This window comes from Miniopterus schreibersii (genome assembly GCF_964146895.1).
Source record: "Miniopterus schreibersii genome assembly, chromosome: 4".
NCBI classification, from domain to species: Eukaryota; Metazoa; Chordata; class Mammalia; order Chiroptera; family Miniopteridae; genus Miniopterus; species Miniopterus schreibersii.
Window position 1 is genome coordinate 61447339 of NC_138105.1, and position 26191 is coordinate 61473529.

General features: G+C 41.8%; 1 protein-coding gene across 2 annotated transcripts in view; it reads left to right on the forward strand.

The window, feature by feature from the left end:
* Nucleotides 1-26191, forward strand: part of KIF13B (kinesin family member 13B) — a 174141-nt gene that overhangs the window by 141770 nt on the left and 6180 nt on the right. For both annotated transcript variants that reach the window (XM_081136639.1, XM_081136638.1), the window contains 3 exons: nt 706-817; nt 6769-6902; nt 23184-23246. In XM_081136639.1, the coding sequence (XP_080992765.1) occupies nt 706-817; nt 6769-6902; nt 23184-23246 (309 nt within the window). The remainder of the gene's footprint in view (nt 1-705; nt 818-6768; nt 6903-23183; nt 23247-26191) is intronic.

The window sequence follows — 26191 nt, forward strand, 5'->3', positions numbered from 1 at the left end:
GAACGTGCCCTGACCGAGAATCGAACCTCTGTCTCCCGGATCATAGGTCGATGCTCAGCTGCTGAGCCACGCCGGCAGGGCTTTAATGGGAATTTATAAAATAAGTTGAGAGTACAATAAAACTTGTTAATTCAGAGACTTCCATTATTGGGAACTTGTGATCACTTGATTTGGACTTAACTGGAACTTACCTTTAATGTCTATTTAAAATGAGAAGTGTGGTAATACACTGTTGTGGAGTTTTTACTTCCATGACGGTATGTGAGTGGATGGAAAGATGCATTCCTGGCGAGGAGAGGAGAGTCTCCTGCCACCACTAGAGTTGTTAGTTCAGTCGGGAATCTGCAGTAAAAAGGGTATCTTGAGGCAGAAGAGCCGGAGGCAGAGCATAAGGGAGGATTTCAGAAGGAATGTGTTAATATATCCATATTTTGTGGGAATCAGCATGATGGAGAAGAACATAAGGATGTAACTGAGGAGACTATAAGTGGTAAACTGGAGGGAAATCTAAATGTGAGGTGTCACTATTATTAAGGAAATTAATGCTCTAAAGAAGAGGAAAAGTGCTTACATAAGCTGGTCATGTCCTGTCAAGGGAATAAAGCTCTAGTAATGTGTAACAGTTTTTTTCTTAACTATTTTAGATTTTTTTGGTTGTTGTTAAATTATTTATTTGAATCAAAATTGCCAATTTTGTCCTTGTAGGGCCGGTGGGAAAGTCAACAGGATGTATCGCAAATCGCAGTTTCCAGAGGAACATCCCCAGTTGCCCCACCCCTCCCCAGTTGTCCCCAAAATAACCACTCTCCTGATCCAGGTAAGTTAATTTTCATCTGTCAATCACTGCTTTGAAATTTGAGCAGCTTTCAGAAATAGTTTAAATCAGGATTTTGTACCAGGTGACCGCTGTCCTACTAGTTCATGCCCCTCCAGGTTTCCCCGTCTTGCCATGTTGAATCGCATTGGGTTTTGAATGTTGAATTTGTGTTGCATTCCTGTGATAAATACCCCTCGATCATGATGTGTTATCCTTTATATTTACTTGATTCCATTTGCTGGCATTTTAAGGATTTTTTTGTATATGTTCTACGGTGAATATCTGTCAGTACTTTGCTCATAGTAATAATGTCTTTGTTAGCATTTGGCATCATGATTATGTTGGCCTCATAAAATGACTTGGGAAATATTTTCTTATTAGTCTCCTCGCAGAACCAACATTTGGTTTTATTTTCTGTTTCATTGATTTCTGTTATTTCTTCATTTCACAAGTTTTGGCATGCTGTGCTTTCATTATCATTATATTCAAAGTATTTTCTGATTTTCTCTGATTTATTTTTTGAGCCATGGATTACTGAGCATGTTAATTCATTTTCATATATCTGGGGGGTCTTCTTATTGATTTCTTACTTAATTTCATTATAATTAGAGAACATATTCTTTAATATTTCAGACTTTTGAAGTGTTTTGAGACTATGCTCTATCTTGGTGAACATTCTGTTTGTACTTGAAAAGAATGTCTGTTCTGTTTTGGGGCATCATGTGCTGGGTATATCAGTCAGATCAGAGTGCTTGTGATAATCTCAAATCTCTGTCCTTATTGACTTTTTTCTATTTGTTCTGTCAATCACTAAGAGGAGGTATTGAATCTCCAAATATGATTGTGAAAATTGTCTGTTTTTCCCTTTAATTACATCAGTTTTTTCATCATTCACTTAGAACCTCTGCTATTAAGTATATACTCATTAAGGATTTTTATTTTTTCCTGAAGAAGTATATTTTTCATTATGAAATGTCCCTTTCTATCTCTGGTAACAGTTACTTTGAATCATGTCTTGCTTGATGTTAATACAGCTACATCAACTTTCTTTTGCTTGTTGTTTGCATGGTGCATCTATTTCTCAGGGTCTTTTTTCATTTTAGCTTATATTTGTCTTTAAATTAAAAATGTCTTGTAGACAGCATATAGTTAGGGCTACCTTTGTTTTAAATCTAGTCTGACAATTTCTTCCTTTTAATTGGCATGTTTAGTTATTTTACATCTGATATTATTATGTCTGCCATGTTGCTATTGGTTTCTATTTTTAAATTGATTTTGAGAGAGAGAGAGACAGACACATCAGCTTGTTGTTCTACTTATTGACTTACTGATGCATTCATTGGTTGATTCTTGTATGTGCCCTGATGGGAGATCAAACCCACAGTCTTGGCGTATCAGGAAGATGCTCTAACCAACGGAGCTACCCAGCTAGGGCTGGCATCTGTTTGGCCTTTCTATTTTTTTCACTGTGATCTCCTTTTAGCCTTCTTTTGGTTTAATTGAAAAATATATTTTAGGCAATCCTATACTCTAACCACTATGCTGTATATCTGAAACTAACACAAAATAATATTGAATATAATCTAATTGAAAAATAAAAAAAAAATTAAAAAGAAACCCAGTGGGGAAGGATGGAGAGTTGTAGAGGATCTCATAGCTATAAATAAAATAGTTATCCCCTCCTCCCAAAAAAGAGAAGAAAAGTATTTTTTAGTGTTTGCTTTTATTTCCTGTTCTGGCCCTCAGGTAGCCTCTGTTTGTTATTACAGCCTTTCCTCCAGGCCCCCGTGTGCATCCCTGACAGAGCACAGCCTGTGAATTACTGTCACTCCCCACTGCGCAAATGTAGAGCCTCGCAGCAGCGCAGTTCCCCCTGACTGTTCCCCTCCCTCCTGTATTTTGTGTTACTGTCCTATCTTTTACTTTTCGAGATGTCATGAACCCACTTGACAAGGTTACTTCTTTTGCTTTAAAATAGCCACTTTTAAGGAAATTAAGAGACTGTAGAAAATCTTCTATATTTTCCTTCATATTTATTATTTCTGGCATGATCCAGTCCTTCCTGAAGGCCTTATACTCGTCTGGTAGCATTTCTCTTTAGCTCCGGGAGTACCCTGTATTATTTCTTACTGTGTACTTCTCCTGGCAAAGAATGCTCTCCCCTGTTGAGAATATTTTTATTTCACCTTTTTAAAAAAATTATATTTTCTCTAGATAATTTTGAATTGATAGTTTGTTTCAACACTTCACAGATGTTACATTATCTTTTAGATTCCTTTTCTGATGAGAATTCAGCCATCATTTCTGTCACTTTTCCCCTATGTAATGTCTTTGTTTATTTGCTTTAGAAATTTTCTCTCTCTCTTTTTAGCAGTTGGACAATGATGAGCTTAGGTATAGTTTTCTTAGTATTTACCATGCTGGGGTTTCACTGATGTTCTTAGATCTGTAAGTTGAGTTTTTCAAGAAACTTGGGCAATATTCAGCTATTAGTTCATTAAACTTTTTCCACAGTTCTTTCCTTTCTTTTTAATCCTTCTGAGAATCTACTTGCACATATGTTGGATTTTTTAATACTGCCCAGGTCATAGAAGCTGTATTTTTTTAAATTTCTCTTTTTAATCTTTTTATCTTATTCTTGTTTCTTCTGGTTGGATTTTTTTTTTTTTTTTTTTTTTTTTTTTTTGCCATTTCCAGTCTTCTGCTAAGTACATTCAGGGAAATTTTTATTTAAATTGTTATTCTTTTCAGTTCTAGAATTTCCACTTGCTTTTTTTTAGCACTAGTTTTACCCTCTCTGCTGATGTTCCCTATCTGTATATTTGTTAATCCTTGGGTGTGTCTATAAAAGCTTCTTTAAAGTTTTTATATGCTCAATCCAGCATCTGGACCATGCCATGTTCTATTCTGTTGACTGCTTTTTTCTTGAGTGTGGGTCACATTTAATGAGTTTTTACAAATGTATTTACCCCTTTAACTTACACCCCAAAGTTCTGACTTCAGATTACTTTTACTTGTTCTACAAGTTCATATAAAGGAGTCATACAAGCCCTAGCCGGTGTAGCTCAGTTGATTGGGCATCATCTGGTGCACGAAAGGTCGCTGGTTTAATTCCGGTCGGAGCACTTGCCAGGTTATGGGCTCAGGCCCCAAAGGGGGCGTACAGGAGGCAGCAGATTGATTTTTCTCTCATCAATGTTTCTCTCTCATCGATGTTTCTCTCTTCTCCCTTCCTCTCTCTCTAAATTTCAATAAACTATTCTTAAAAAAAAAAAAGGACTCATACAATTTATATTCTTTTTGTGTTTGGTTTCTTTTGCTCAACATTTCTGTTCAAGTCATCCATACTGCTGCATGCATCACTAATTTATTCTTTCTTATTGCTGAGAAAAATTAAGAAATATTTCATTATCACATTTGAATTTATTACCACTTTTAATCAGCTCTATTTATGGGCATTTGGTTTCTTTCCAGTTTTTGGCTACTATGAGTAAAGCTTGTTCTTGTATAAGTCTTTTTGTGAACATTTCTCTCAAGTAAATACCTAGGAGTGAAAATACTGGGTTGTAGAGTACCACCTTGGTTTAAAATTCTGTAAGTACACTATATATATATACACACACACACACACACACACACACACACACACACATATATACATATATATATATGAAATCAGTGCTACTTGATTTACATATTTACCACTTTGATTTGCTCTGATTATTATTGCGTCTTGTACCCCACTGTATTCTTCTGAGTTTGGTTTCTTTTTTAGTGAATTATATCCATCATTAGTGCTTTTAGGAATCATTTTTAGTGACAAGCTCTTTATTTCTTTTATGTTCAAATTCTTATTTTGCTCTCACTTTGAAGAATCCTTTTGCTATAGAAAATACCAAACATACAAAGTAGAAAGAGTACCATGATGTGCCCCCTCAACTACCCCTCCTGATTTCAAAATGATCGGTTCCTCCCTAGTCTTATTTATCTGTATGCTCACTACTCCTCCACACCCTCTCATGACTATTTTGAAGCAAATCCCAGATATTATTTTATCTGTAAATATTTGTACATGTATCTCTAAAGCGATACCCACAATAACGTTTTACCCCTAAAAAAAATTAAAAATAGCCTTGGCCAAGTGACTCAGTTGGCTGGAGCATCATCCTACACACCACACAGTTGCAGGATCAATTCCCTGGTCAGGGCACATACCCAGGTTGCAGGTTCGAGACCCATTTGGGGCACTTACAGGAGGCAGCCAATCAGTGTTTCTCTCTCTCTTTTTCTCCCTTCCTCTCTCTCTAAAATCAATAAACATATCCTCGAGTGAGGATACAAATAATAATAATTCTTAAATATTATCAAACATCTTGTTAGTATTTACATTCCCCTGATTGGATCAAAAATATCTTTTGTGTATTTTGAATGAAAATCCAAGTGAGGTTCATAGGTTATGATTAAGTTGATATGTATTAGTCTGTTTAATCCATGTTCTCCTCTTCATCTTTTTTTCTTTGTTACATTGTATTTGTTGAAGAAACCAGGTTTTTGTAGACTGTACATTCTTATTTTTGCTGGTTACATCCATGATTCTCTGTCCTGGTATTTTCTGTGAATTGGTAGTTAGATGTATAGCCTTGATCAGATTCAGGCTAATTTGAGGGAAGGGAAGGAAGGTGGATAAATGAATGGTTAGTTTTGTGTACTTCCCTCAGGAGACACATCATGTCCTATTGTCTTTCTTTTTGTGATAAGACACAGCCTTTGGTTGACAGTTGGCTAGATATTTATTTAATTAGGGTTTATCCTCACTCTAGAATGTTAGTTTAACTGCATATAGATTGTCCCTAATTTTTTCTCTCTCAGCACTTAGATGATTATATCTTCTGGTCCTTTATTCATCTTAAACTTATTTTATTTTCTGTTCCCTTTTTTGTTTGTTTCTCTCTTCACTGTCTTTGCCTTCTTGCAAAATTGTTTGAGCTTTCTGAACTCAGTTTTTATGTATCTCTTGACATTATGGCTATCACTTTGCTGTATTTTTTAGTGATTGCTCTCATGATGACAAAATATCCTTACCTTTTCATAGGTTACTTAGAGTTAATATTACACTACTTTGTGTAAAATGTAGGAACTTTAAACTGTATAAGTCCATGTACCAACTGTATTGCCAGTGAACTTGGAGTCATTTCAGGGGTCCGCATGGAGTAGATTCGGGGGAGGTGGTGCACTTCCCTGCAGGCAGGATCCCATACAGATTCCTCAAGCTGTCTTGCTTTTTAAAAAAGTGTTATGAGGATACAGTGTTTTATCATTTATGACTCGGATTAGATTTCCCTAAAAATTTAGTTGTATTCACTAAGGGGAAAGAAATCTTGTATCCTGGGCATTATCTGCACATTTGATCCCAGCCTGTGGTAATGAAGAGCAGGTGAGGGCATGGTTCGTTCAGGCCGCCGTTCCTCTCTTGTAAAAACAACTAAAACACTACTCTCTTCCTGAAAGGTCAGCTTCATCATTTCCACGCAGTAAACAGCGTGGAGAATAAAGTTGAATAGGACATAATTCCTGACTTCAAAGAGTTTAAAGCCTAAATGAAGTGCTGCATGTGTGCGTCATCAGCTATGTGATTTAAAAATGAAAACCTCTTTTTTATTCTAGGGCAGAAGTTAGTAGCTGAACCAGTTAGTAACAGGACTGGGGTTAGATGACCCTTTACATACTAAGAGGAACATTTTAGAAGGACCCAGTAGCTGCTGTTTAATTGAAAAAGGAAACCCCAATGTGTTTGAGGTTGTCTGTAATACTGTTTTTTAAAAATATTTTTAAAGGATACCTTTTTTGATTTATATTGTTAGATTTGCTCACAGACGATCTTTGTCAAATTTTCAGTAAAGAAATGTCTGCGTGGTTTTGCCTTACCTCTTTTTCTTTCAATATTTTGCCAGGACTTAGTAACCTAGCAGCCTCCTACCTGAGCCCCGTCAAATCCTTCGTGCCCCAGATGCCCAAGCTGCTGAAGTCTCTCTTCCCCGTGCGCGACGAGAAAAGGGGCAGGCAGCCGTCTCCCCTCGCACAGCAGGTGAGAGCATCCAGGAGGCAACTGGCCGGTGTGTTCAGTGGTTAGAGCGCCGCTGTGTGCACCAGGGGGCTGCGGAGTAGATTCCCGGTCAAGGGCACGTACCTGGGCTGCAGACTTGATCCCTGACCCTGGTCGGGGTGCATGTGGGAGGCAACCAATCGATGTGCCTCTCACAGCAATGTTTCTCTCTCTCTTTCCCTCTTCCCCTCTCTCCCGCTCTCTCTCAAAAAATCAGCGGAAAAAATATCCCCATGAGGATTAACAACAGCAGAGAGCAACAGTGATGCTTTTGCTCACGGCTGGCTGGCGGGATGTGCTGGGTGCACTGAGGCTGGAGGGGAAGTGATGGCAGCGACGGTGGTGGGCGGGTGGGCTAGGCCTGGGCTTTTAGACCTGGTAAAAGCTTGTGATAATTTCTCTTCCCCTCCCTTCAGAGATACCAGAGCTGTTTAAACTTATTGACACTCTCAATCCTTTTTGCTTTTAAAAAATGCCAAGTACGCTCCTAATGTGATTTATGGTAATATCACTTAGAGCAACAATAGTAAAATTTATGAAGTGCACTTAGTGTTGCTTGTGTATTGCCAAACAGAAAATCTAATTCTATTTTTAATTCTTGATTTCATTTCTTATTTCAAACAATTTCGTATCATCACTGTCCTTCCTCCTCCACATCTTTCCTCTACTGTGGTTTACCTGTTCTTTCACATAAAATATTAAAAGTGATCGTTTGTCTTATTTCCCTTTTTTCTCTAAAACCCGACCCAGCCTTAGAATAAGTTTTAGAGAAAATGTTAAAGGGCTTTCCAAATAGTCAGGAAACTGTTCGTATGAGATGGCGAATGGGAAGCCTGTTGGAAATGCAATTTCTGGACTTATATAGGTGTGCATTCAGCAGAAATTGATAAATGAGGATTTATTTATACTCATTCAAAAACACATACAGTGCAAGTTCGGTTGTTGAAATAGGTCTTTTGACATCAGCTTCTCCACATTCACTTGAACATTCAAGTTACAGAAATGCAGGTGAGTTCTTGTCTGAGACCTTAACTCTTTAAAAGCATCTTCTAAATTCATGACTGCATATGCAAGGGCCATGGCGTTAGTTTTGTAAGGCTGCTGTGCAGATACATAATTTTTTCATTTCTAGCATTATAGAAGTGTATACTTAAGCTTACATGTACACATATTGGATGAAAAAATTAAACATTGAGATTTTGGAAATGTTTAAACTAACTTAGGCACAGAATGGGTGTTTGACAATTATCAAAATGAATCTATGACCCTGAGAGCTAAAAGGAGCAGCAGGTCTAATACTAGGCAGGGTTAGGGCAGGCAAAAATGATTTTCACAAGGGTTTGTTATTGCAGTATTCTGTTCTGAACTCCCACATCATTATTTTGCAAAGTATGATTTGTGGACTATGTCAGAATTTCCATGGTAACTTTTTAAAAAGGTAACTAAAAAAATATATACAGCCTGATCTCAAGCCATACCTCACTGGGGGCGCCTTATAATCTGCCTTTAAAAGCAGCCAAGGTGATTCTTACTCACATTAAAATTTGATAACCACCGTTTTCCAATTGCTGTTTGGTGAAGACAGAGTTATATACATTAAAGGAAATGAGAATGGTGTTAGAACTCATTGAATCAGCCCACTATGGTTATAATTATTTTTAAAAGCTGCTCTGAGTTTTTGAGGTAGCAAGTCAAATCACTTGCTACCATCAGAAATTATTTTTACTGCTTGACAGTAAGTGATTGTTTCTTCTGCAAGAACAATAATTTGTTAGAAACAAATCTCGTGATTGGAGGATAACTGTAATTTGTAATGTCCAATTTAAGAGAGTTAATCTTACAATATTTTGAAGATATCTTAGAGCAGTATTTGCTCATTCAGTTTACTTTTTTTGAGAATAAATGAGCAAAGGTGTTGGGGTAAGTGGTCCCAAGTGTTTTATATTTCATACATAAAATGGAAAGATAAATATAAAACTGGAATTAACGAAGATGCCCAATAGTGGAGCTAAAATGTTCCAACTGGTTTGTGAAACTCCCGCTCCACTGAAGGCCCTTCACTCAAGGTGGCCAGGGAGCTACATCTCCCCTGCACATCTCTGCCCTCGGCTGACTTACCTTCCAGCTACAACATGCTGGAGACACTCGCTTCTCTAGGCTTTATTCAGCGCTGCGATGTTCACCGGGTGTCCTTCTGCTGACTGCTCAGTCCTTCCTGATTGCCTGTCTTGGGTCCGTTTATTCCGTCAAGCCCTTGATACTCAGGTGCCCCAGAGCTCTCTCCTGGGCCCTGTCTCTCATTCTTTGCCTGGGTGATGTCATTCCCCTCCATGGCTTTACAGTTTATACACTGACGATGCTCACATTTCCGTCTCCAGCCCAGACTCTGCCCTGAGCCCTGGCTTTGGGAATCCTCTTGCCCATTCACCCCCGCTGCTTACACAGCAGCGAGGCATTCACATTTAATAGGTCCAAAACATTACTGTTGGGTTCAGCTCACAGCCTGCTTATACCCGGCACACAAAATACTTACCAAAAGGCATGCCCATCTCAGTGTGTAGCACAAACATGCACCTAGTTGCTTACCTCTTACAAGGAGGGCGTCGGTGAAGCCATGGTGGCGCCTCCAGTCCAGCTCCTCTGACCTCCGTCTCCCCTCGCTCATCGCGCCACAGCCGCCTCTTGACTGTTGCAGCCGCCTCCCAGTTGGGCTGACGCTGTTTCTGCCTCGCGACAGTCTACCATTTACAGAGTAGCTGGAGTGATCTTCCAGAGCCTCACATTAACCCATGGCTGGAAACCGTCCACTGTTTCCCGCTGAAACTGAATGAGACCTAAACCCCTTCCTGCGGCTGGCAGCGTCCTATGGATGCGGTCCCCTGGTCTTGACTCTTCCCCCTTTATTCCCCTCTTTGTTCACAGTGCTAAGCCATAGTGGCCATTTTTTTGTTTGCTTGTTTGTTTGAAATCTCAGTAACACATGAAGCTCCTTTTGGTCTTAAGAGGTATTTTTTCTTCCATTTGGACTGCTCTTTGCCGTCTTTGCATGGCTTTTAGGTGTCTTGTAGAGCGGTTCACCACTGGAGTGGCCGAGAAGGGCTCCCGCGAGAAAGTGCGTCTGAGTTAGAGCGGCCTTGACCAGCCACACTGAAACAGAAGCCTTTAACACAGTGCACTGGGGCACCATCCTTAATTTCCTCCTTGAGAATTAGTGTAATGTCCGTGTTTATTGATTATCTCTAGGATGTAATCCTTGAGGGCGGGGGCACATCAATAACAAAATGTATATTGGTTAATTGACCGTGATATATATGCAGATTATAACATTAGATAGTTTGTAGATACCAAGGGTCATACAGTGGTATAAAGGACTATGTGTACAGTTACAGTTTAGAGGTGAGAGAATCACATCTGAGTGGGGATTTGAGATATCAAGACATACTGATGAACTTCCTTTCTGGGTTGATATAAGTTCCACTAAAGAACCGTTCCTAAAGGAGGGGAAACTGCTTATGGTTTTGGATTTAGTTGATCAAGGATGCTTGTGTTCATCTCAGTTCATGACTATCTCTGCTAAAGCTCTAAGAGAAGTAAATTATTTTAAATGACAGTATCAATATACAGGTTCCACTGCTTGGGCCACTTTAAATATGTTGTTATACCTGAATGATGTTTTATCCTGGGAAATGCAGCTCTTTAGTGCCAGTGGAATTTCAGAATATGAGCAACAAGAACAGTGCGGTATTGGCTACTTTAGTGTCCCCAACTTTTTTAATGGCATCCCATTCACATTCAGATTTGAAACCTGAAAGTTGAGGTCCTTACTTTTTTTGATAATCTAGCCTTCGCCTCCCGGTGGAACCTCTGTCTTCTAGGGGAAAGGTTGGCTTATTTCCAACCAGACTTTGCCTCAGAGTTTTCTCTGCTATTACTCAAGAGTTAGAGGGGAGGAGGAGCTTCTGTGTTCTCTTAGGCTTACTCCAGACTTTACAGCTGTAGATTCATCAACTACATCTCAATAAACGCTTCATCATTCTTCGGTTGTCTTGCTAAGGTCTTGCTTACAGTGGGGAGCCTAGAAGTGATACAGTAATCCCTGTGCTTGAAAATAGTGCAACTATTATCTCTCTCTTCTAAATAATGTACCTCTACCAAGGTAGCATAGGATTGCACTCCCTCTTTTTCTTTAAAGGCAAGTATTACTAGCTCATCCTGCTTCTGGTCAATTAACATTACTTTTTTTTCTGTTTATTTGTGTACACTCTTGTCAATGAGTTCTCTTTTATCACTGTGTTGTTTAATTGGTGTGTAAAAATGCTTAAATAAGGAACTTTAGATTCATTTCTAAAATTTGCATCTTGATTTTGTTTTAACCTTTCTAGGCTGTCAAGATATTTTTTGAGTACTTATTTACATGTTCTAGGTATCATCTATAAAAATTTTTTTTAAATATATTTTTATTGATTTCAGAGAGAGGAAGGGAGAGGAGAGAGAGAGATAGAAACATCAATGATGAGAGAATCATTGATCAGCTGCCTCCTGCAAGCCCCCTGCCTCAGAAGGAGTCCGCAACCCCGGCATGTACCCTGACCGGGAATCGAACCCTGATCTCGTGGATTATAGGTCCATGCTCAACCGCTGAGCCACACCAGCCAGGCCTCTTCTACAAACTTTGAAAGGGTACAGTCTGTCTGCATTTGAACCATAAAATACTGAACATTATAGGGCAGAAGAGAGAACCCTGTCATGTGCAACTAGAGACCATTCCTCAAGTCACAGAAAGAGCAACACATGTCAGCTCTACATGTTTAGTAACTTCCATCTCCAACCCACATTTCTCTCTGCCAGAGAGATTATGGGAAACTTTGTTCAATACATTATAGAAATTAAGGAACACCATGGCCTTCACCTGAATCACCAATCTGGTCAGCCTAAAACAAAAATTCATGCTGGTCGATGTTCTAGATCACCCTGCTCAGTGCCGGCTCTGCCGTGGGTCTGTGTGAGGTTGACTCACCAGTAGCGTAAGGGCTACACAAACACTGTGGACCTTGCTCTCTCTTTTGATTCTGTTTATTTGCAGCTAGTGCCTTGTTAGTTCACTAACTTTGGCAGCCTGTATAAATAATCATTAAATAATCAACAACAGACTAAAAAATTGTAGGTTTTAGAATGACATGGAAGATAGGACCCAGAAAATAGAAATCAGTGCATATACCTAAAAACAGAAATAATCTGGATCAATATTATAGTATAAGAAGGGGTGAATATTGATATTAATATTGCGTAAGATAATAAATAGTAATGTTGCTTAAGATTTATCATGTGAGACAACACAAAAAAATCAAAACAAAAAACCCCAAATTTGTTTGCGGATCGAGAGGGACAGTACACGGTAACCACACTGACCATGGATGAAGGCGTATTCCTATTTCTGCCCTACCGCCAACTTTCTCTTTTCATCGTTTTTAAGGCCATTTCTCTCTCCATTTCCCACCTATTATGAACGGTATTAAAACGTCTTCCCGTTCCTGTTTCTGTCCCAGGTTAGTTTGGAGACTTAAGACTCCTTCTCTGAAGCAGTCACAGTAGTGAAGAAGCTCACACGAACCCCCCAAAGGCTGCCCGCGGGGGCTCTTTGGCATAATTAGACCACACTTAGGTTACTACACTCAGCTCTGGCTGTGTTACTACTAGAAATACATTGACCAGTTGGAATGATTTCAGAGAATAACATCAGGAGTGATTTATGAGGAAAGGTTAAAGGAGTTATTTATAGTCTGACCAAACAATGACTGAGGGATCCGACTGTATAAGCATTCGGGGCAGATGGACCCGCAGGCGGGGGAGGATCGTGTGCGGCGGGCTCCTGCGGCCGCCGCGTGAAAGGCATGGGCGACAGCAATGAAATTAATGAAGGGGACGGGGACGGCTGTGGATAAGTCAAATGGTTTCTAGGTAGCAGGATACACTCTTTAAAAACCATGGGATTTCTGTCACTTCTATTTTTAAAAAATAAGATTTTGAGCATATAAAAATAGTCCAGGTAAGATCCGAGGGACGGAATGGGCCCTGTTCCACTCATTCCTCATGTTTGCGTTGTGAGCGTAGGTGGGAGAGATGCGGAAGTTGTATAATGAAGGAATGATTATTATCAAAAAAGTGCTTTTAATCAGAGTGTCCTTGACATTTCCAAACAAGAATGTTCAGTTCTCTCCTTCATGCAAAGATACGACCACGGTGGAACTCCAGTGGAAAGATTAATGTTTATTAACTTATTCTTTGGAATCAGCAGGTTCTCAGATCAAGATGCTATACTTGGGGAGCATTATATTCCAATATTTGAAAAGACTCATGATCTTTTCTTGTAAGCTAGAAGTTAACAGTTTATTAGAAGATTTAGAAACAAAGATTCTAATATTTTACAAAATTGTTTGGTTTGAACGTTTTCATAAAGACTCATGTTCCTCATTGTTATGAAGATTTGTTTTTGTTTGTCATCAATTTCTGAGTCCCAGAAATGCAAAGACACTGCACTGGAGGAGGTGACAGCTGACAAAATTGCTGTCTTTGACCTTCTGATGCAAGTTTAGTAACTAATCTGGAAAATAATGAACTGCAATTAATGAAATCTGTACTCATAGTCAAGTGTGTTTCTCAGACAGCACATACAATAATTGAAAGAACTTCCTGCTCTCTAATTAGTTAGATTGAATTAATTTGGCATAATAGCTTTTTTCATGTATCCAGGAGTTTGTGTTCAGATGAAGCTATTTATGTAATTCAAACTTAAGGACTCCAAATGGCATCTTTGGTTCATCTGGGGAATTAAAGAGTTAATGCTCGGATTTAATGCCCACCACCAAAAGCACAGTCACATTTCCGGCCCATCTCTTTCACTCTGCCCCTTTTCACACATTGTTTGCGGGTAGTTTTTATCGCGCGCTCTACTACCAGTCAACATAAAACGTATAAATATGTTTCCCGCATACAATGTGTTCAGTGTCCTGCACTTTGCTTAGTGCAGCCTTGTCAACCGCAGGGAGTTTTGTCCAGTTTCAGGACAGCTTCCAGTGTGGGAGACAGACAAAGCCTCGAGGAGAGAGCAGCACCCTCAACATCTGTGGTGCTAATTAAAAAGATTCCATCGTTCACGTCAGTGATCCTTCCACATATAAAATGGGAAAAACAAACCAGCTACTGGTCCTTCCCTTGTGTGTGAAGGTGCTGTTTTAGGCTACTCAGGGACCACATAAATGCTTATCCCTGTGTCTTAAGGGTTCATCATCGTAACTAACTAAACTTAGGAAAAAGATCTAGCCTTGTTCTCTAGCCTTTGGTTTTCCTTAATGATTCGGGTTCTTGAACAAATAATGTAGATGAGCATTTTCCCCTGTAATTTAGTGCCGCAATAATAACTATATTTGGATATGGTATGCTACTTTCACTGTTCTCGAGTTAGCAAAGGGAAGTTTGCACAAGCCTCCAGGAGTGCAGACTTCTAAAATTCGAGGCAAGTGATTTCTGGTCAGTTGCTCTAGGGATGAATTCTTAGGCAGAAGACGCTTATCTCTGTTTCAGTTTTCCAAAATCATAATATTTTGGTGTCTGTCTTTGCCCCACAATACGGGGCACTGTATTGACATATTTAGAGATTCTAAGTTGGCAAAGTTGTCTTCAGAATCAGGGTTAGTAGCTGATCTGAAAAAGAATGAAAATAAGATAGTTCCTGAGGCAGTAGAGGAGTCGATTAAGAGACTCATTTTTCAGAAACTGGAATTGTATGTTTTTTTATGATTCTGTAGATCAGGGATTGGCAAAGTTTTTTGTAAAGGGCTGGATAGTGCTATTTTAGGCTTTGCAGGCCATATAGCCTCTGTCAGTAGTAGCCATAGACAATACTAAACAAATGAGTCTGGTTATGTTCCAATAAAACTTTATTCATAACACTGAAATTTGAATGTCATGTAATTTTTACATGTCACAAAGTATTATTTTATTTCAACAATTTAAAAATATAAAAACCGTTTTTAGCTGATAAGGTATACCAAGCTGGTAACAGTCTAGGTTTAGACCCTATTTTTACATTTTTAGATTAACAAATATTCTGTGTTTTAAGTAAACATCCTTTATCCTTCATGGAAATTAGAAAAACAAATAACTGTTATTTTGGATGACATAAATATTACATTCTCCTTTTTAAAAATATAAATTATTTTTTCATACAAATATTTAAATAAGTTTTAGCAATTATCATGTAGAAAATTCAAAAGTAAACTAGATAAATTCTAAAAATAAGAAACTGTATCTTTTCGGAGAACTCCAGAAATATTAGTATTTACATTTTTCTATATGTAGTACCTCTAATAACTTGAACTAATACATATATAATGAAACAAAAAGTCTATTTGGATGAACTTTTTCACTTTTATCCACTGGTAAAAGAGTTTACTTGTTGATAGAAGAAATGAGCCTTTTAGTTATGTGCAATTAAATAGGAATATCAGGAGTTAGACCCTGAGTGCCTGTTTCTGAGTAGCATAGGGACAGTGTTTGGCTTTGCTCATACTATATCCCCAGCTCCTGGCACAATCTAGTAGGCACCTGGTACCTGTTTGTGAATGGTAAGTTGATAAAACCTAAGGTTCTTTGTTTGGAAGAAAGTGGAATTAATGAGTCTGGTTGTATCCTCAGTGGCTTTGGGGCTGCTAAACATAAGTAGAAACTTTAGATTTTTTAGGTCAGATATCATTGTTGATTGTTTTAAAATATGCTTATAGCCCTGGCTGGGTAGCTCAGTTGGTTAGGGCATCATCCTGATACGCCAAGGTTGCAGGTTTAATCCCCAGTCAGGGCATATACAAGAAGCAACCAATGTCTGTATAAATAAGTGGAACAACGAGTCAGTGTTTCTCTCTCTCTCTTTCTTCCCTCTCTCAAATCAATAAATAAAATTTAAAAAAATATTTTTAAAATGTGCTTATAGTAAGCCAACCTAGAAATATCTTGGAAGACAAGACACACTATTCTAACGATTAGAGAACCATGACACGTTGCAACATGCTCGCTGTGTGCCGGGGGTTGTATTGCATCAGCTGAGAACAGTGCTGGGTTAGACCAGCACTGTCTGATGGAAAGAGAATGGAAGCCACACATGTCATTTTAAATTTTCTAGTAGCCACATTTCAAAAAGTAAAAAGAAAGAGATCAGATTAATTTTAATAATATGATTTACTTAACCTATTATATTCATAATATTGCCATTTCAACCTGTAATCAGTATAAAAAACTCACTGAGACAGTCCCATCTCTTTTTCTGTGCAGTCCTCAAAATCAGGTGTGTATTTTACATTTTTAGCACATCTTAATTCAGGTACTAAATTTTTGTCCGAAATGCTTGATCTGTATTTAGAGTTCATAAAGCGGAAAACATAGATCCACATGCCCAAGCTGTTCCAAACGTAAAGGCACTTTAATTTTTAATTTACACATTATCAATTAAAATTAGGTAAAGTAAAAAATTCACTTCCTCAGCCACACTAGCTGCATTTCAGGGGCTCTGTGGCGCTGGTGGCTGCCGCATTGGGCAGTGCGAGTCAGAGGTGATATTAAGGACTGAGTTAGATACCGAGGTAAATGAGGCTCGGGTGGGCTAGCACATTGTCTGAGGCTACAGAGCCTAGCGAGTGGCAGAACTGAGGTTCATTTTCAAGAAGCAAACTTTAATGCACAGTTGTGATCTTAATTTCACTGGATTTGATTAAAAACCGCAAGTGAAGATTGAATGAATCTGCAGCGTTTGCCGGCGGGCCTGGTAAAGCATGGGAATACACTGAGTAGGGCCTGTCCCTGTTCCTTTCCTTGGTCATTTCCTTCCTGAAAAAATTACTTGTGGGCGGTGGGGGATCGTTGACAGCTTTAAAGCAGGGAAGTGGGATGATCAAATTTGTATTTGGGAGAGCTCCTCTGACTGCAGTTTAGAGGGTGCATTTGAGGAAGATAAAACTTGAAGAATATTCAAGTGTGGTAAAAACCTCACGAGGGATTATAACATTGGCCAGCAAAAATGAGGTTACCTTTCCATGCTTGGCACTTCGATACTTTAATGTCACTGTTGAAAGGGGCACATGGCAGGTAGGGTAAGTGTCTGACAGGAACCAGCTGGTGGCCATCCATTGTCCTTGCTGGGTGGCGCTGCTTAGGGAATTCCTGTGGACTGGATTAGCACCATCCAGACCCGCACGCCCAGAGGGGATCGGGTCTACACAAACAAGGGACTGGTGGATCAATTCGAGTGCGGCCAAGCATTTAAAGTAAGAACTGTAACTGCCACATGAACAAAGTGCCGGCGTCATCGCTGCGAACACTCTCGCACCAGATCTCCCTGGACAGGCAGAGTGTGAATCCAGGGCTTGTCTGTGAGGTGGGGAGCTGGCCGTGTGAACCAGTCCTGGAAGGCACCGGAGGACAGTGGCTAAAGTGCCCATCTCTGCCCCAGAGCCAGGTGCTGCCCGCTTTCCTCCTGCGACCTTCCCATTCCTATTCTTCCAGCCTAACCTTACCTGCCTCTGATTAACATAACCTTTATAAAACATGTTATATTGATTGGGTTATTGCCAAGGGTTGATCTTTAGGGACTGTACTTGTCTGATTTTATCCATTGTTTATTTTATCGGAACATTCTAGAAGATCAGGAAGCATTTTGTTAATATGCACTGCCCTGCTTGGTTTCATTTCTTATGTTTTTCTCGCTTCATTACCAGCATGAAAATCAAAGGTAGGCTAGTGGTTATTAGTAGCAAAAGTAAGTATTACACCTCTTATTGTATATTCCTATGCTTTGATTTCAATGATTGGTTCGAGTTTTAAAAACTTGGAGGATCTTATTAACTTAGGAACCATTAGAAAATGACATTTAAGAATTTATCATATTCGGGATACGGGGTGGTTATTAGGAAAGGTTCATTTTCAAACAAAAGGTGTCAGAAAAAATCAGTGGTTTTTTAAACAAAGTGGTTATTTTTGGCTTCAACTGATATTTCTTCTCCCCTCTACCTACTCCTAAGCTCAACTTTTGGAATGGCTGTTGTTTTCCAAATTCTTTGTAACTGTGCAGTTCAGCCTTCTTCATGGCACTTAAGTAATTGGTTCATTCACTTACTGTTTGTTCATCCAACAAGCATTGAGTTTCTGTCTTATGTGGGGATACAGACATGAACGAGACACAATCCTGCCCTCAGAGAGCTTGGTTTAGAGGAGTTCCCTTAGGAGACATGAACATAAGTGGGATGGTGCTTTAGGTGCTGTAATACGTGTATGTCTGGGTGCCTCACTGAAGGCGGTGGGCATTTCTACAATTTCAGGAAAAGTAAGTCATGCTTGAGCTGAGACTTTAAAACGAATAGTTATTTACCAGGTGGAACATGACTCCCCAGGGGAGACACAGCGAGAGGAAGGCTCTGGCAAAGCCGCGTATTTAGGGAGTTCAGGGTGGGTTAGCACAACAAGCCAGGGAAGGCTGCAACCCCACAGAGAGGTGAGGGTCTTTCATGTCCCATGTCCCAGGAGCTAAACTTTGTTCTTCTAGCAAAGGGGTCTCCAAAATAGCTTTTATGCCAAATTATGAAATTCTGAGCTAATCTGCCCTATTTTCATTCATGTGGCCTATGAAAGCCAAAGTTAAAGTGATCATTATCTTTCCCCTGAAATATTTCTAAGCAGTTCCCTTGCCAGTAACCTGCTCATTGGCTAAGTTTTAGCAGTGCCCAGTGGACAGAGTGGTTGCAATTTACCTGGCGCTTAAGACCTTAGCCCTTTTCCGTCTCTGTCACTAACTCACTGGGCAGCCCCAATGCATTTAGCCATTAGATAAATATCTCTGAGCCTTGGTTTCTGCGCTGTGAAATGTAGATAATTATACTTATATTCGATGGCCTCTTGGGGCTTCTCCTTAATATTTATAGCTGCAAAATACTTTGCAGTCATTTTTATTAATAGTTACCAGATGTGTCGTAAGGATTAATGAGCTTATGATCTGAAATGTTTTGAGCTCCTGAAATAGGAGGCAACTGCCTGCACAGGGGATATGCAAAAGAGCATTAAAATGCAAACAATACACATTTGGAAATTTGAGCTGCTATGTGTGAAGGACAAATGGCACACTTTAGATTTCAGTATACTTTGTAGGTATTTTTGGTACCTTAATAAGGTTGCTGAATTCATCACAGGCCATTGCCAAAAATAGAAAGCTAAGTACCGCCCAGCCCTCGCACACGCACACACGCACACGCACGCGCACCAACACGGTTTCTGCTAATTTCACTGTCACCAACTTCCTGCGCATCATCTTTGACTCTTGTTCCCCCTACCATAGCCAACTCTTTTCAAGTGTTCAACAGTCTCCTTTATATACCTAAATTTTTATTTCTCTTTTCTTTTCCTCTTACTATCCAAATTCAGGCTCTTATTAGCTCTCCACCGAACCATTAAAGCAACTTCTTAATTGATTTCTCCACATTTCGTATCTCCCCTACTTAAGGATCAATACTCCGTAGGCATAGCTCTTATCCACTTCATTCAGGAACCTTTGGTAGCTCTTTATTGCCTGTGAAAATCAACCATATGCTCACAAGGCCCCCTCCACGTGGCCCTAACCTTCCTTCCCTCTGCCCAGTGCTCACCAGTCTAGGTCCGCTCCTCCAAGACCTCCTAGACGATTGAGTAGCTTTTCCCAGGGCAGAGATGTGAGTAGAGGGGACACATCAGGCACAGGTAGCTCTTTTCCATCCTGACTTTGTCATACCATCTTCGTGTTTGAAGTGTCCTCTGCCTGGGAAATGCCTGTGTTCAAGGCCTGCCTCAGAGTAAAATCACCCTCACGAAGGTATTCTAGGCCTGTCCCGTTGATGATCCCTTGCTTTTGAAATGTCCATTCTAATGTCTGTCCTTTTTCTTGACATTTTAGTTATTTACATAGATGTCCTACCCACAGACTAGACTGCCGGTCTGTAGAGAGCAAAGCCTGAGTCTTTCCTTTTTTTTCCCCCTTTTTTTCCATTAATTTTTTTTTAGAGAAAGTGAAAGGTGAAAGGGAGGGGGAGAGACAGAGAGAGAGAAACGTTGACATGAGAGAGACACACTGATTGGTTGCCTCCTGCATGTGCCCCGACTGGGCCAGGGATGGAGCCTGCAGTGGAGGTGTGTGCCCTTGGCCGGAATGGAACCCGAGACCCTTCAGTCCACGGGCCGATGCTCTAACCACTGAGCAAACCGGCCAGGGCACCTGTGTCTTTCTGATCTTTGTGTTCTTCACGGTGCTTATTTGACAGTGACTTGCAGCCCCAGTTACCTTCTTCATGTAGGGCGGTATTATGGGGAAATTTGAAATATACAAAGTAGAGAGGATCCTGTGGTAAATCTCTATGTACCTGTTACCTAGCTTCGATAAAAATGAACATGTGGCCAATCTTGTATGTCTAGACCCCACTCTCGTTAGCCTGTCCCTTTCAGACACTTCTATTTGAGAAGTATCTTCATGTGATTCCTGTTGTCCAAGTTGGTACCTGGCAGCCACCACTACCTAGCACTCCCCAGGGGGAAGCACCGCAATGTTCCTGGTGCCTGGACAGGAAGAGTAGGTGTGGTCCACATATTGTCATTACCCTCACAGCCCACTCAGACTTGATCTGATCTTATTTTTGACATCGTTTTTAGCCATTCCCGGTGTATCTAATTATTCTCTTTCCTGGTTCACATTTTATCTGAATGGGGGTCTGGTAGCATCTTTATGAAACATGTTGCCTGATTAAGAAGTGGCCATTGAGTGTGAGTGATGGTGACAGGAAATCTGTAAGGGGCAGACCTGAGGTTCTCAGTTTGGTAGCCCGGAGCCATGAAGTCAGGGCACCGGGAATCCCTATGGTCCACTGGGTTCCTTCATAGTCTCAGCCAATATGGGCCTATAATTCATTTCAGCTAATATTTTTTAAGCGGTTACTGGAATTTTCTAATTATTCTGAGTCATAAAGAAAAGCGTAAATTATGTTTCTTTGCTTTATTTAGGAGGGCAGGAGTTATATCATCTTAGAAAAGGTTTCATCCTGGGTGGTCATAGCTCCATCATTAGTAGGATTTTTATGTTTTTATGCTGTAAGGGGGAATGGTTTGTCCCAGCCTCATCTATTTTAAATAAAATCTAACTAAAGAATGTAAGTATTTTTAGTCCAAATTTAATAAACCTTTTTCTACCTTTACTAAGAGATATGCTCTGAATACCTTTCCATTTGTGGGGAATTCAGACAGTCTGGGGAAAATAAGCGTAACGATAGTGGCCCCTGCATTCAAGGACTCTGTGGTAGAGGAGGATACTTGCCGAAAATAACTCCATTGTCAAACTTCTGATTGCAGAGTAGGGAAATGGAGACTCCTATGAGGACGAACTGGAGGGGCTTTGAGAGAGGGAAGAGGTTATGTGCCCGGGGAGTTGAACGCGAGACTCCTTCCAGGTCAAGGAATTGAGGGAGAGGCTGGAGGCCCTTGTCATGCAGTTGCTGCCACCAGGGCGTCCTCTCTCTGTCCTTTGCCACTCACATTGCCTTTCTTACACACAACTCTGACTCGAGCTCTTCCTGGCCCTAAATCCCCAGTGACTCCATGTTTGCAGGGTAAAGTGTGTATCCCTTAGCCTGTTCCTAGCCTTCCATCTCTAGCCTTATCTCCTACATTTCCTACTTAATTGCCTCTCCTCTGTTCCTCTTCTCATATCATCACTGTTCCCTTACCTTCAGCAGAATGAGTCCCTCTAGCACTTTTCTCCCCAAAGCAGCTCAGGGCCTGATTGGTTACAGTGGTACCTTTGCAGGAAGCAGTGACTTTGTGCTCAGAACTCAGGTCACCCTCAAACGAGCTGAGCCACTGGCTCTCCACCCTTCAGTTAAGAGTTAGGTCTGCCCGGTAGGAAGCAAGACTTCGGCTGTCCAGCCTTAGTATCCCCAGACTGTCTGGAGAGTTTCAACATCATAGGAGCCTCAGACACCCAGAGACACCACAGGGAGGATCTGGAGTGCTCGGGACCCGAGAAAGGAGATAGGAAGATATGGAATCCCTGTTTCTCAGCGTTTAGATCGGTGACCATTTGTTTAGATTTGTTCCTGCTGCACAGGAACAAACTTCAACACCCAGTTTTCACTTCTCTTGTGAGAGAGGACCAGGAATGTTTGTTCTGCCAGGATGGGCCCTCTTAGAGCAGCATTCTGAGGTCCTGACTGCTGCATCGGAGCAGGGAGACCGGGGAGGGGAGGGAGCTTGGTTGAGGGAGGAGAGGTGGTGGAGTCCTGGTTTCTTCAAGATAGTGATGTCAGCTCCGCAGTCCCACTGCCCTTGTAAACTCAGTCGCTACTAAGTGAATTTCTGATTCCGTCTCCTTCCCCTGACATCCCTTTTCCTTGTCCTGATGCTAATCACTTTTTAATTCTTCTTCTTTAATGTGACTTGAATGGGGTGTCCACAAGTACCAAAGTCCTTTCTTGTGATGCTTGCACCCCGTGTTCAGGCTCCTACCACTCACACCTGCTCTGGCGTCTCATCAGGGATTTGCCTACATCGGTCTTCAAATATTTCTCCAGTCAGTTTGCCTTCCACCACCAGATCATTTTCCTCAACCTCCTGCTCTCTCAGCTCAGGTGCCCGTGGCCTTCCTAACCATGCTCCCTGGTTAGGTTAGTTTCAGATACCAAAACCTCTCTCCCTGTACCTTCCTGGTCCGTCTTATGCCCAGAATTGTGCCCCAGCCAGACTGGCTTCCTTACACCTCACGTCCTCTGACTACACTCTCCAGTCCTCCTTTTACACCATCAGTTTCCTGGGCCACTGAGGTTTGGTTTGCGTTCTGCCTCCTGCCTGAAGCCTCTCCTGATCTTTCCCGGCCCAGTAACTTCTCTCCAGACAGTCCTGTGACGCTTATGTGCACGGACACAGCCCTTGTGTCGTAGATGAGTGGGAGGAGAGCCTGCGGGTGTGTGACCCCCCCGTGCACATTACTGACTTCAGCCTGGGTCTGTGCTGCCACATTGGGGGTGGGGGGAGACACTTGGTCTGCTCCTCATTGCTTCGATTTCCTTGTATAGTGTGACGGCCCCTGTCCCTTGGCAGGCCTAGCTGGCAGTGACTTGTTAGAATTCCTGAAAGTCGATGGCCTCTCCAGTCTATCCAGTTCTGCTCCTCTTGATCCCTGACGCCTAACTGCCTGTTCCCTTGTTTTCCCAGCCGGTGCCCCGCATCATGGTGCAGTCTGCCCTTCCCGATCCCAGGATGCCCAGGGCGGCGGCGGTGAGTTAGCGGGGCCGGGGGTGGCATCCTTGTTGGTGGCTGCCCCACATACAGTGGGTGGGCCGATGCTGTAATTGTTGAGTCCACACCCGTGGTTGTTTTATTCTAGCATTCCCATTTTGATAATTAACCATAATATAGGCCACTGTCTTCTCCCTCTATATTTTCTCTGTTACACTTGCTATTTTCAACTTGTTAATCATATGATTGCTAAACTTTGAGGTGCTTGACTGCTAATGTCGTCTGCTGCTTTAATAGCCCACTGCCAGGCACAGGCGATTTCTATAAACAGAACAGTCTCCTTATTCTAAGTGTGTGCTTAATTTTCAGTTTTACATTTCATTCTGATCCACGTATCAGCGTGAAAAGACGAATGCTAAGCTGGGGAGAAAAGCAGCCTCTTACGATCTCCCGCAGATGAACAGCACTCCTCTGCTCATGAATAAATAGCAGGTCCCTTTTCTCCCACTGTGCGCCTGTTCTCTCAGGAAATGCTATTATCTTCATAGGAAAATTTTATTTATTGAAACAACAACAAAAGCCAAATCATTGGAAAGAAAATTCAGACCTCATGAATTCACTCCTTTGTAAGAGGCCCTTTTCAGTCCAGTGCCCTTGGCCTTCGTGAGTTTCACTGAAGATGTACCATGGTCCCCCCTCCCCATGGATAGTGTTTATTATGTTGCTGAGGCAGGACTGGGGCCCCAGGCCAATGGGACACCTGGCCTACCAGGGCCTCTGCAGCTTGGGGCAGCCTTGCTGCTCCTCACGGTGTTTTCTCAAGTCTAGGCTTTAGTGGCACTTGCTAGAAATGTCACTGGTGAGGGTAAAGCCCGAGGAGGGCAGACAGGCTTCCGCTCGGTATCAACAGCAGTCAAGTGGGAGTGGCCGCCTGCAGTGCAGACGCAGGGAATAGAATAGAAGAATCAGAGGCTGCTCCCTTGCTCAGCAGGAAGGAAAGCAGCAGTCAGCACTCCCCTCATCCCTCTCCCGGTCCGCCCTTGGGTCTCCTCTTCGCTGTGGCTGCGGATCTGACCTCAGCCCTGTGCTTTTCACTTACTGGTGGCTCTGGATAAATGCTTTAACCTCCCTGGGCCATGCTGTAAAATGAATGTGATAATACTTTTTGGCCTACATCAAAGGATTCATGTGGAAGCAAGTAGGATAGTACCAGGGAAATCTAGGGCATGGACGCTAGTGTCACCTCCTCAGGACGGGACCTGGCGGGCCCTGAGCAGACAGCTGTCCATCAGGCAGTGATGGGGCCTCACCAGGAGGGCGCTAGGGACACGTGCTGTTTCAGGATCACAGCTATTGTTCAGACTCTGGACTTGTGTAATTTGTTCATGTATTCTCCCTGCCTGGTCAGTGATATTAAAAATAAAATAGAAAAGAATAAATAAAACATGTATAAGTGGCAAAAGAAAAATGATTGAAGGATTGCCTAATCTTTTAGAGTATTTATGCTGGTGACAGTTATTGATCTATTGGATTTAGTAAATTTTGCAACCTAGAGATCCATCACAAAAATGGGCTGTTAATCTCAGGAGGTGTCGTTAATTTCGTACCCTGAAAGTGTGCCTTGTGGGGAAAGGAGGGCCTCTGGAGACAGGAATATAAATGACGATTCACGTGAAAATGCGTGATTTATCAAACTGCTGAGTTAAGCCAAGTAACTGTAAGAGACTTATAGATCTCAGCTGTTTCCCCGTTCAAATAAATCCTGGATTTCAAATGGAAAATGGCCATTCCTGTAATATAAATAATCTTTCCGTAAATATTGGAAAACATATTTCTTTTTGTGAGCAGCACCCTCGCCACTGCCCTGACCCCATCCGCATTCCTGCTGTCTCTCTTACCCCTGTCATTGTGAATTGGGAATAGAAAGATAACCTGCCACCTTCTTCGGGTGGCTGAAGTTATCCACAAAAACACCCTACAAGCACCTCAGAAACAGTAGAGGTTGGATGAGCAGTGGCTGTCGTCATTCCCCCTGAGATGGGGCTTTGTGTGTGTCCCTGCCAGAGTGACTCAGAGCAGTGTGAGAGGGTGAAGCAGCCTCTGTGGCTCCGTCCTCCGCCGCTCCTCCCTGGGGGCTGGCTGCCGCTTGGCCCGTGTCTCCTGGGATCAGAGGGCCTCCAGACAGGGGACCAGCCTTCAGCAGCGGCACAGCCTGCAGGCAGCCCGTCTCTCCTCCTCCACTGCCTTTCCGCCAGGAGCAGCCAGTCATCGGCAGGCACAGAGTCAGTTCCTTGAGCCCGAGCTGGTGAAGCACTTTCAGGTCCTCCAGTGACATCATCATTTCAGTTGTGCAGCAGAAAGGGTTCTTCTGGCCTCTAGCGATTCTCAGTCTTCCTGGGAAGTGGGCGGGCAGGGAATCTGTTTCCACGGGAGCAAAGTTCTTAGCCTGAGTTCAGGGAAACGGGGGAGGGGGGGGCACTGGGGGGATGAGGGAATGGAGATTTTGTGTGCACCTACTGTGTGCCACGCTCTGTGGTGAGGTCTAGCCTGCCTTATACCATGCCCCAGGGGGCAGCCCCATATGTGTTGTTTCCCATACCACCAACTGGGTGTCCAAGGATTCAACTCTATCCTGACACTGTCTGCCTGAGCGTCAGATCCCTCAGGCTAAGGGTTCAGCCCCACCAGACTGCCCTCCACTTCAGACACCAGTCTCAGGTCCAGGTGGTCACCTGTGCTGCTGACTGTCTATAAATTGAGGTTCCCATGATCCCCTCCTTGGGTTTGATTAACTTGCTAGAGCGAGTGGTCCACAAAACTCAGAGAAACATTTTACTTATTAGATTATTAGTTTATTATAAAAGGATATAACTCAGGCATAGCCGGGTGGAAGAGATACGGAGGACAAGGTATGGGGAAGAGGTGAGAAACTTCCACACTCTCCCCGGAGGAGCACAACACTCCTCACACCTCCATGTGTTCAC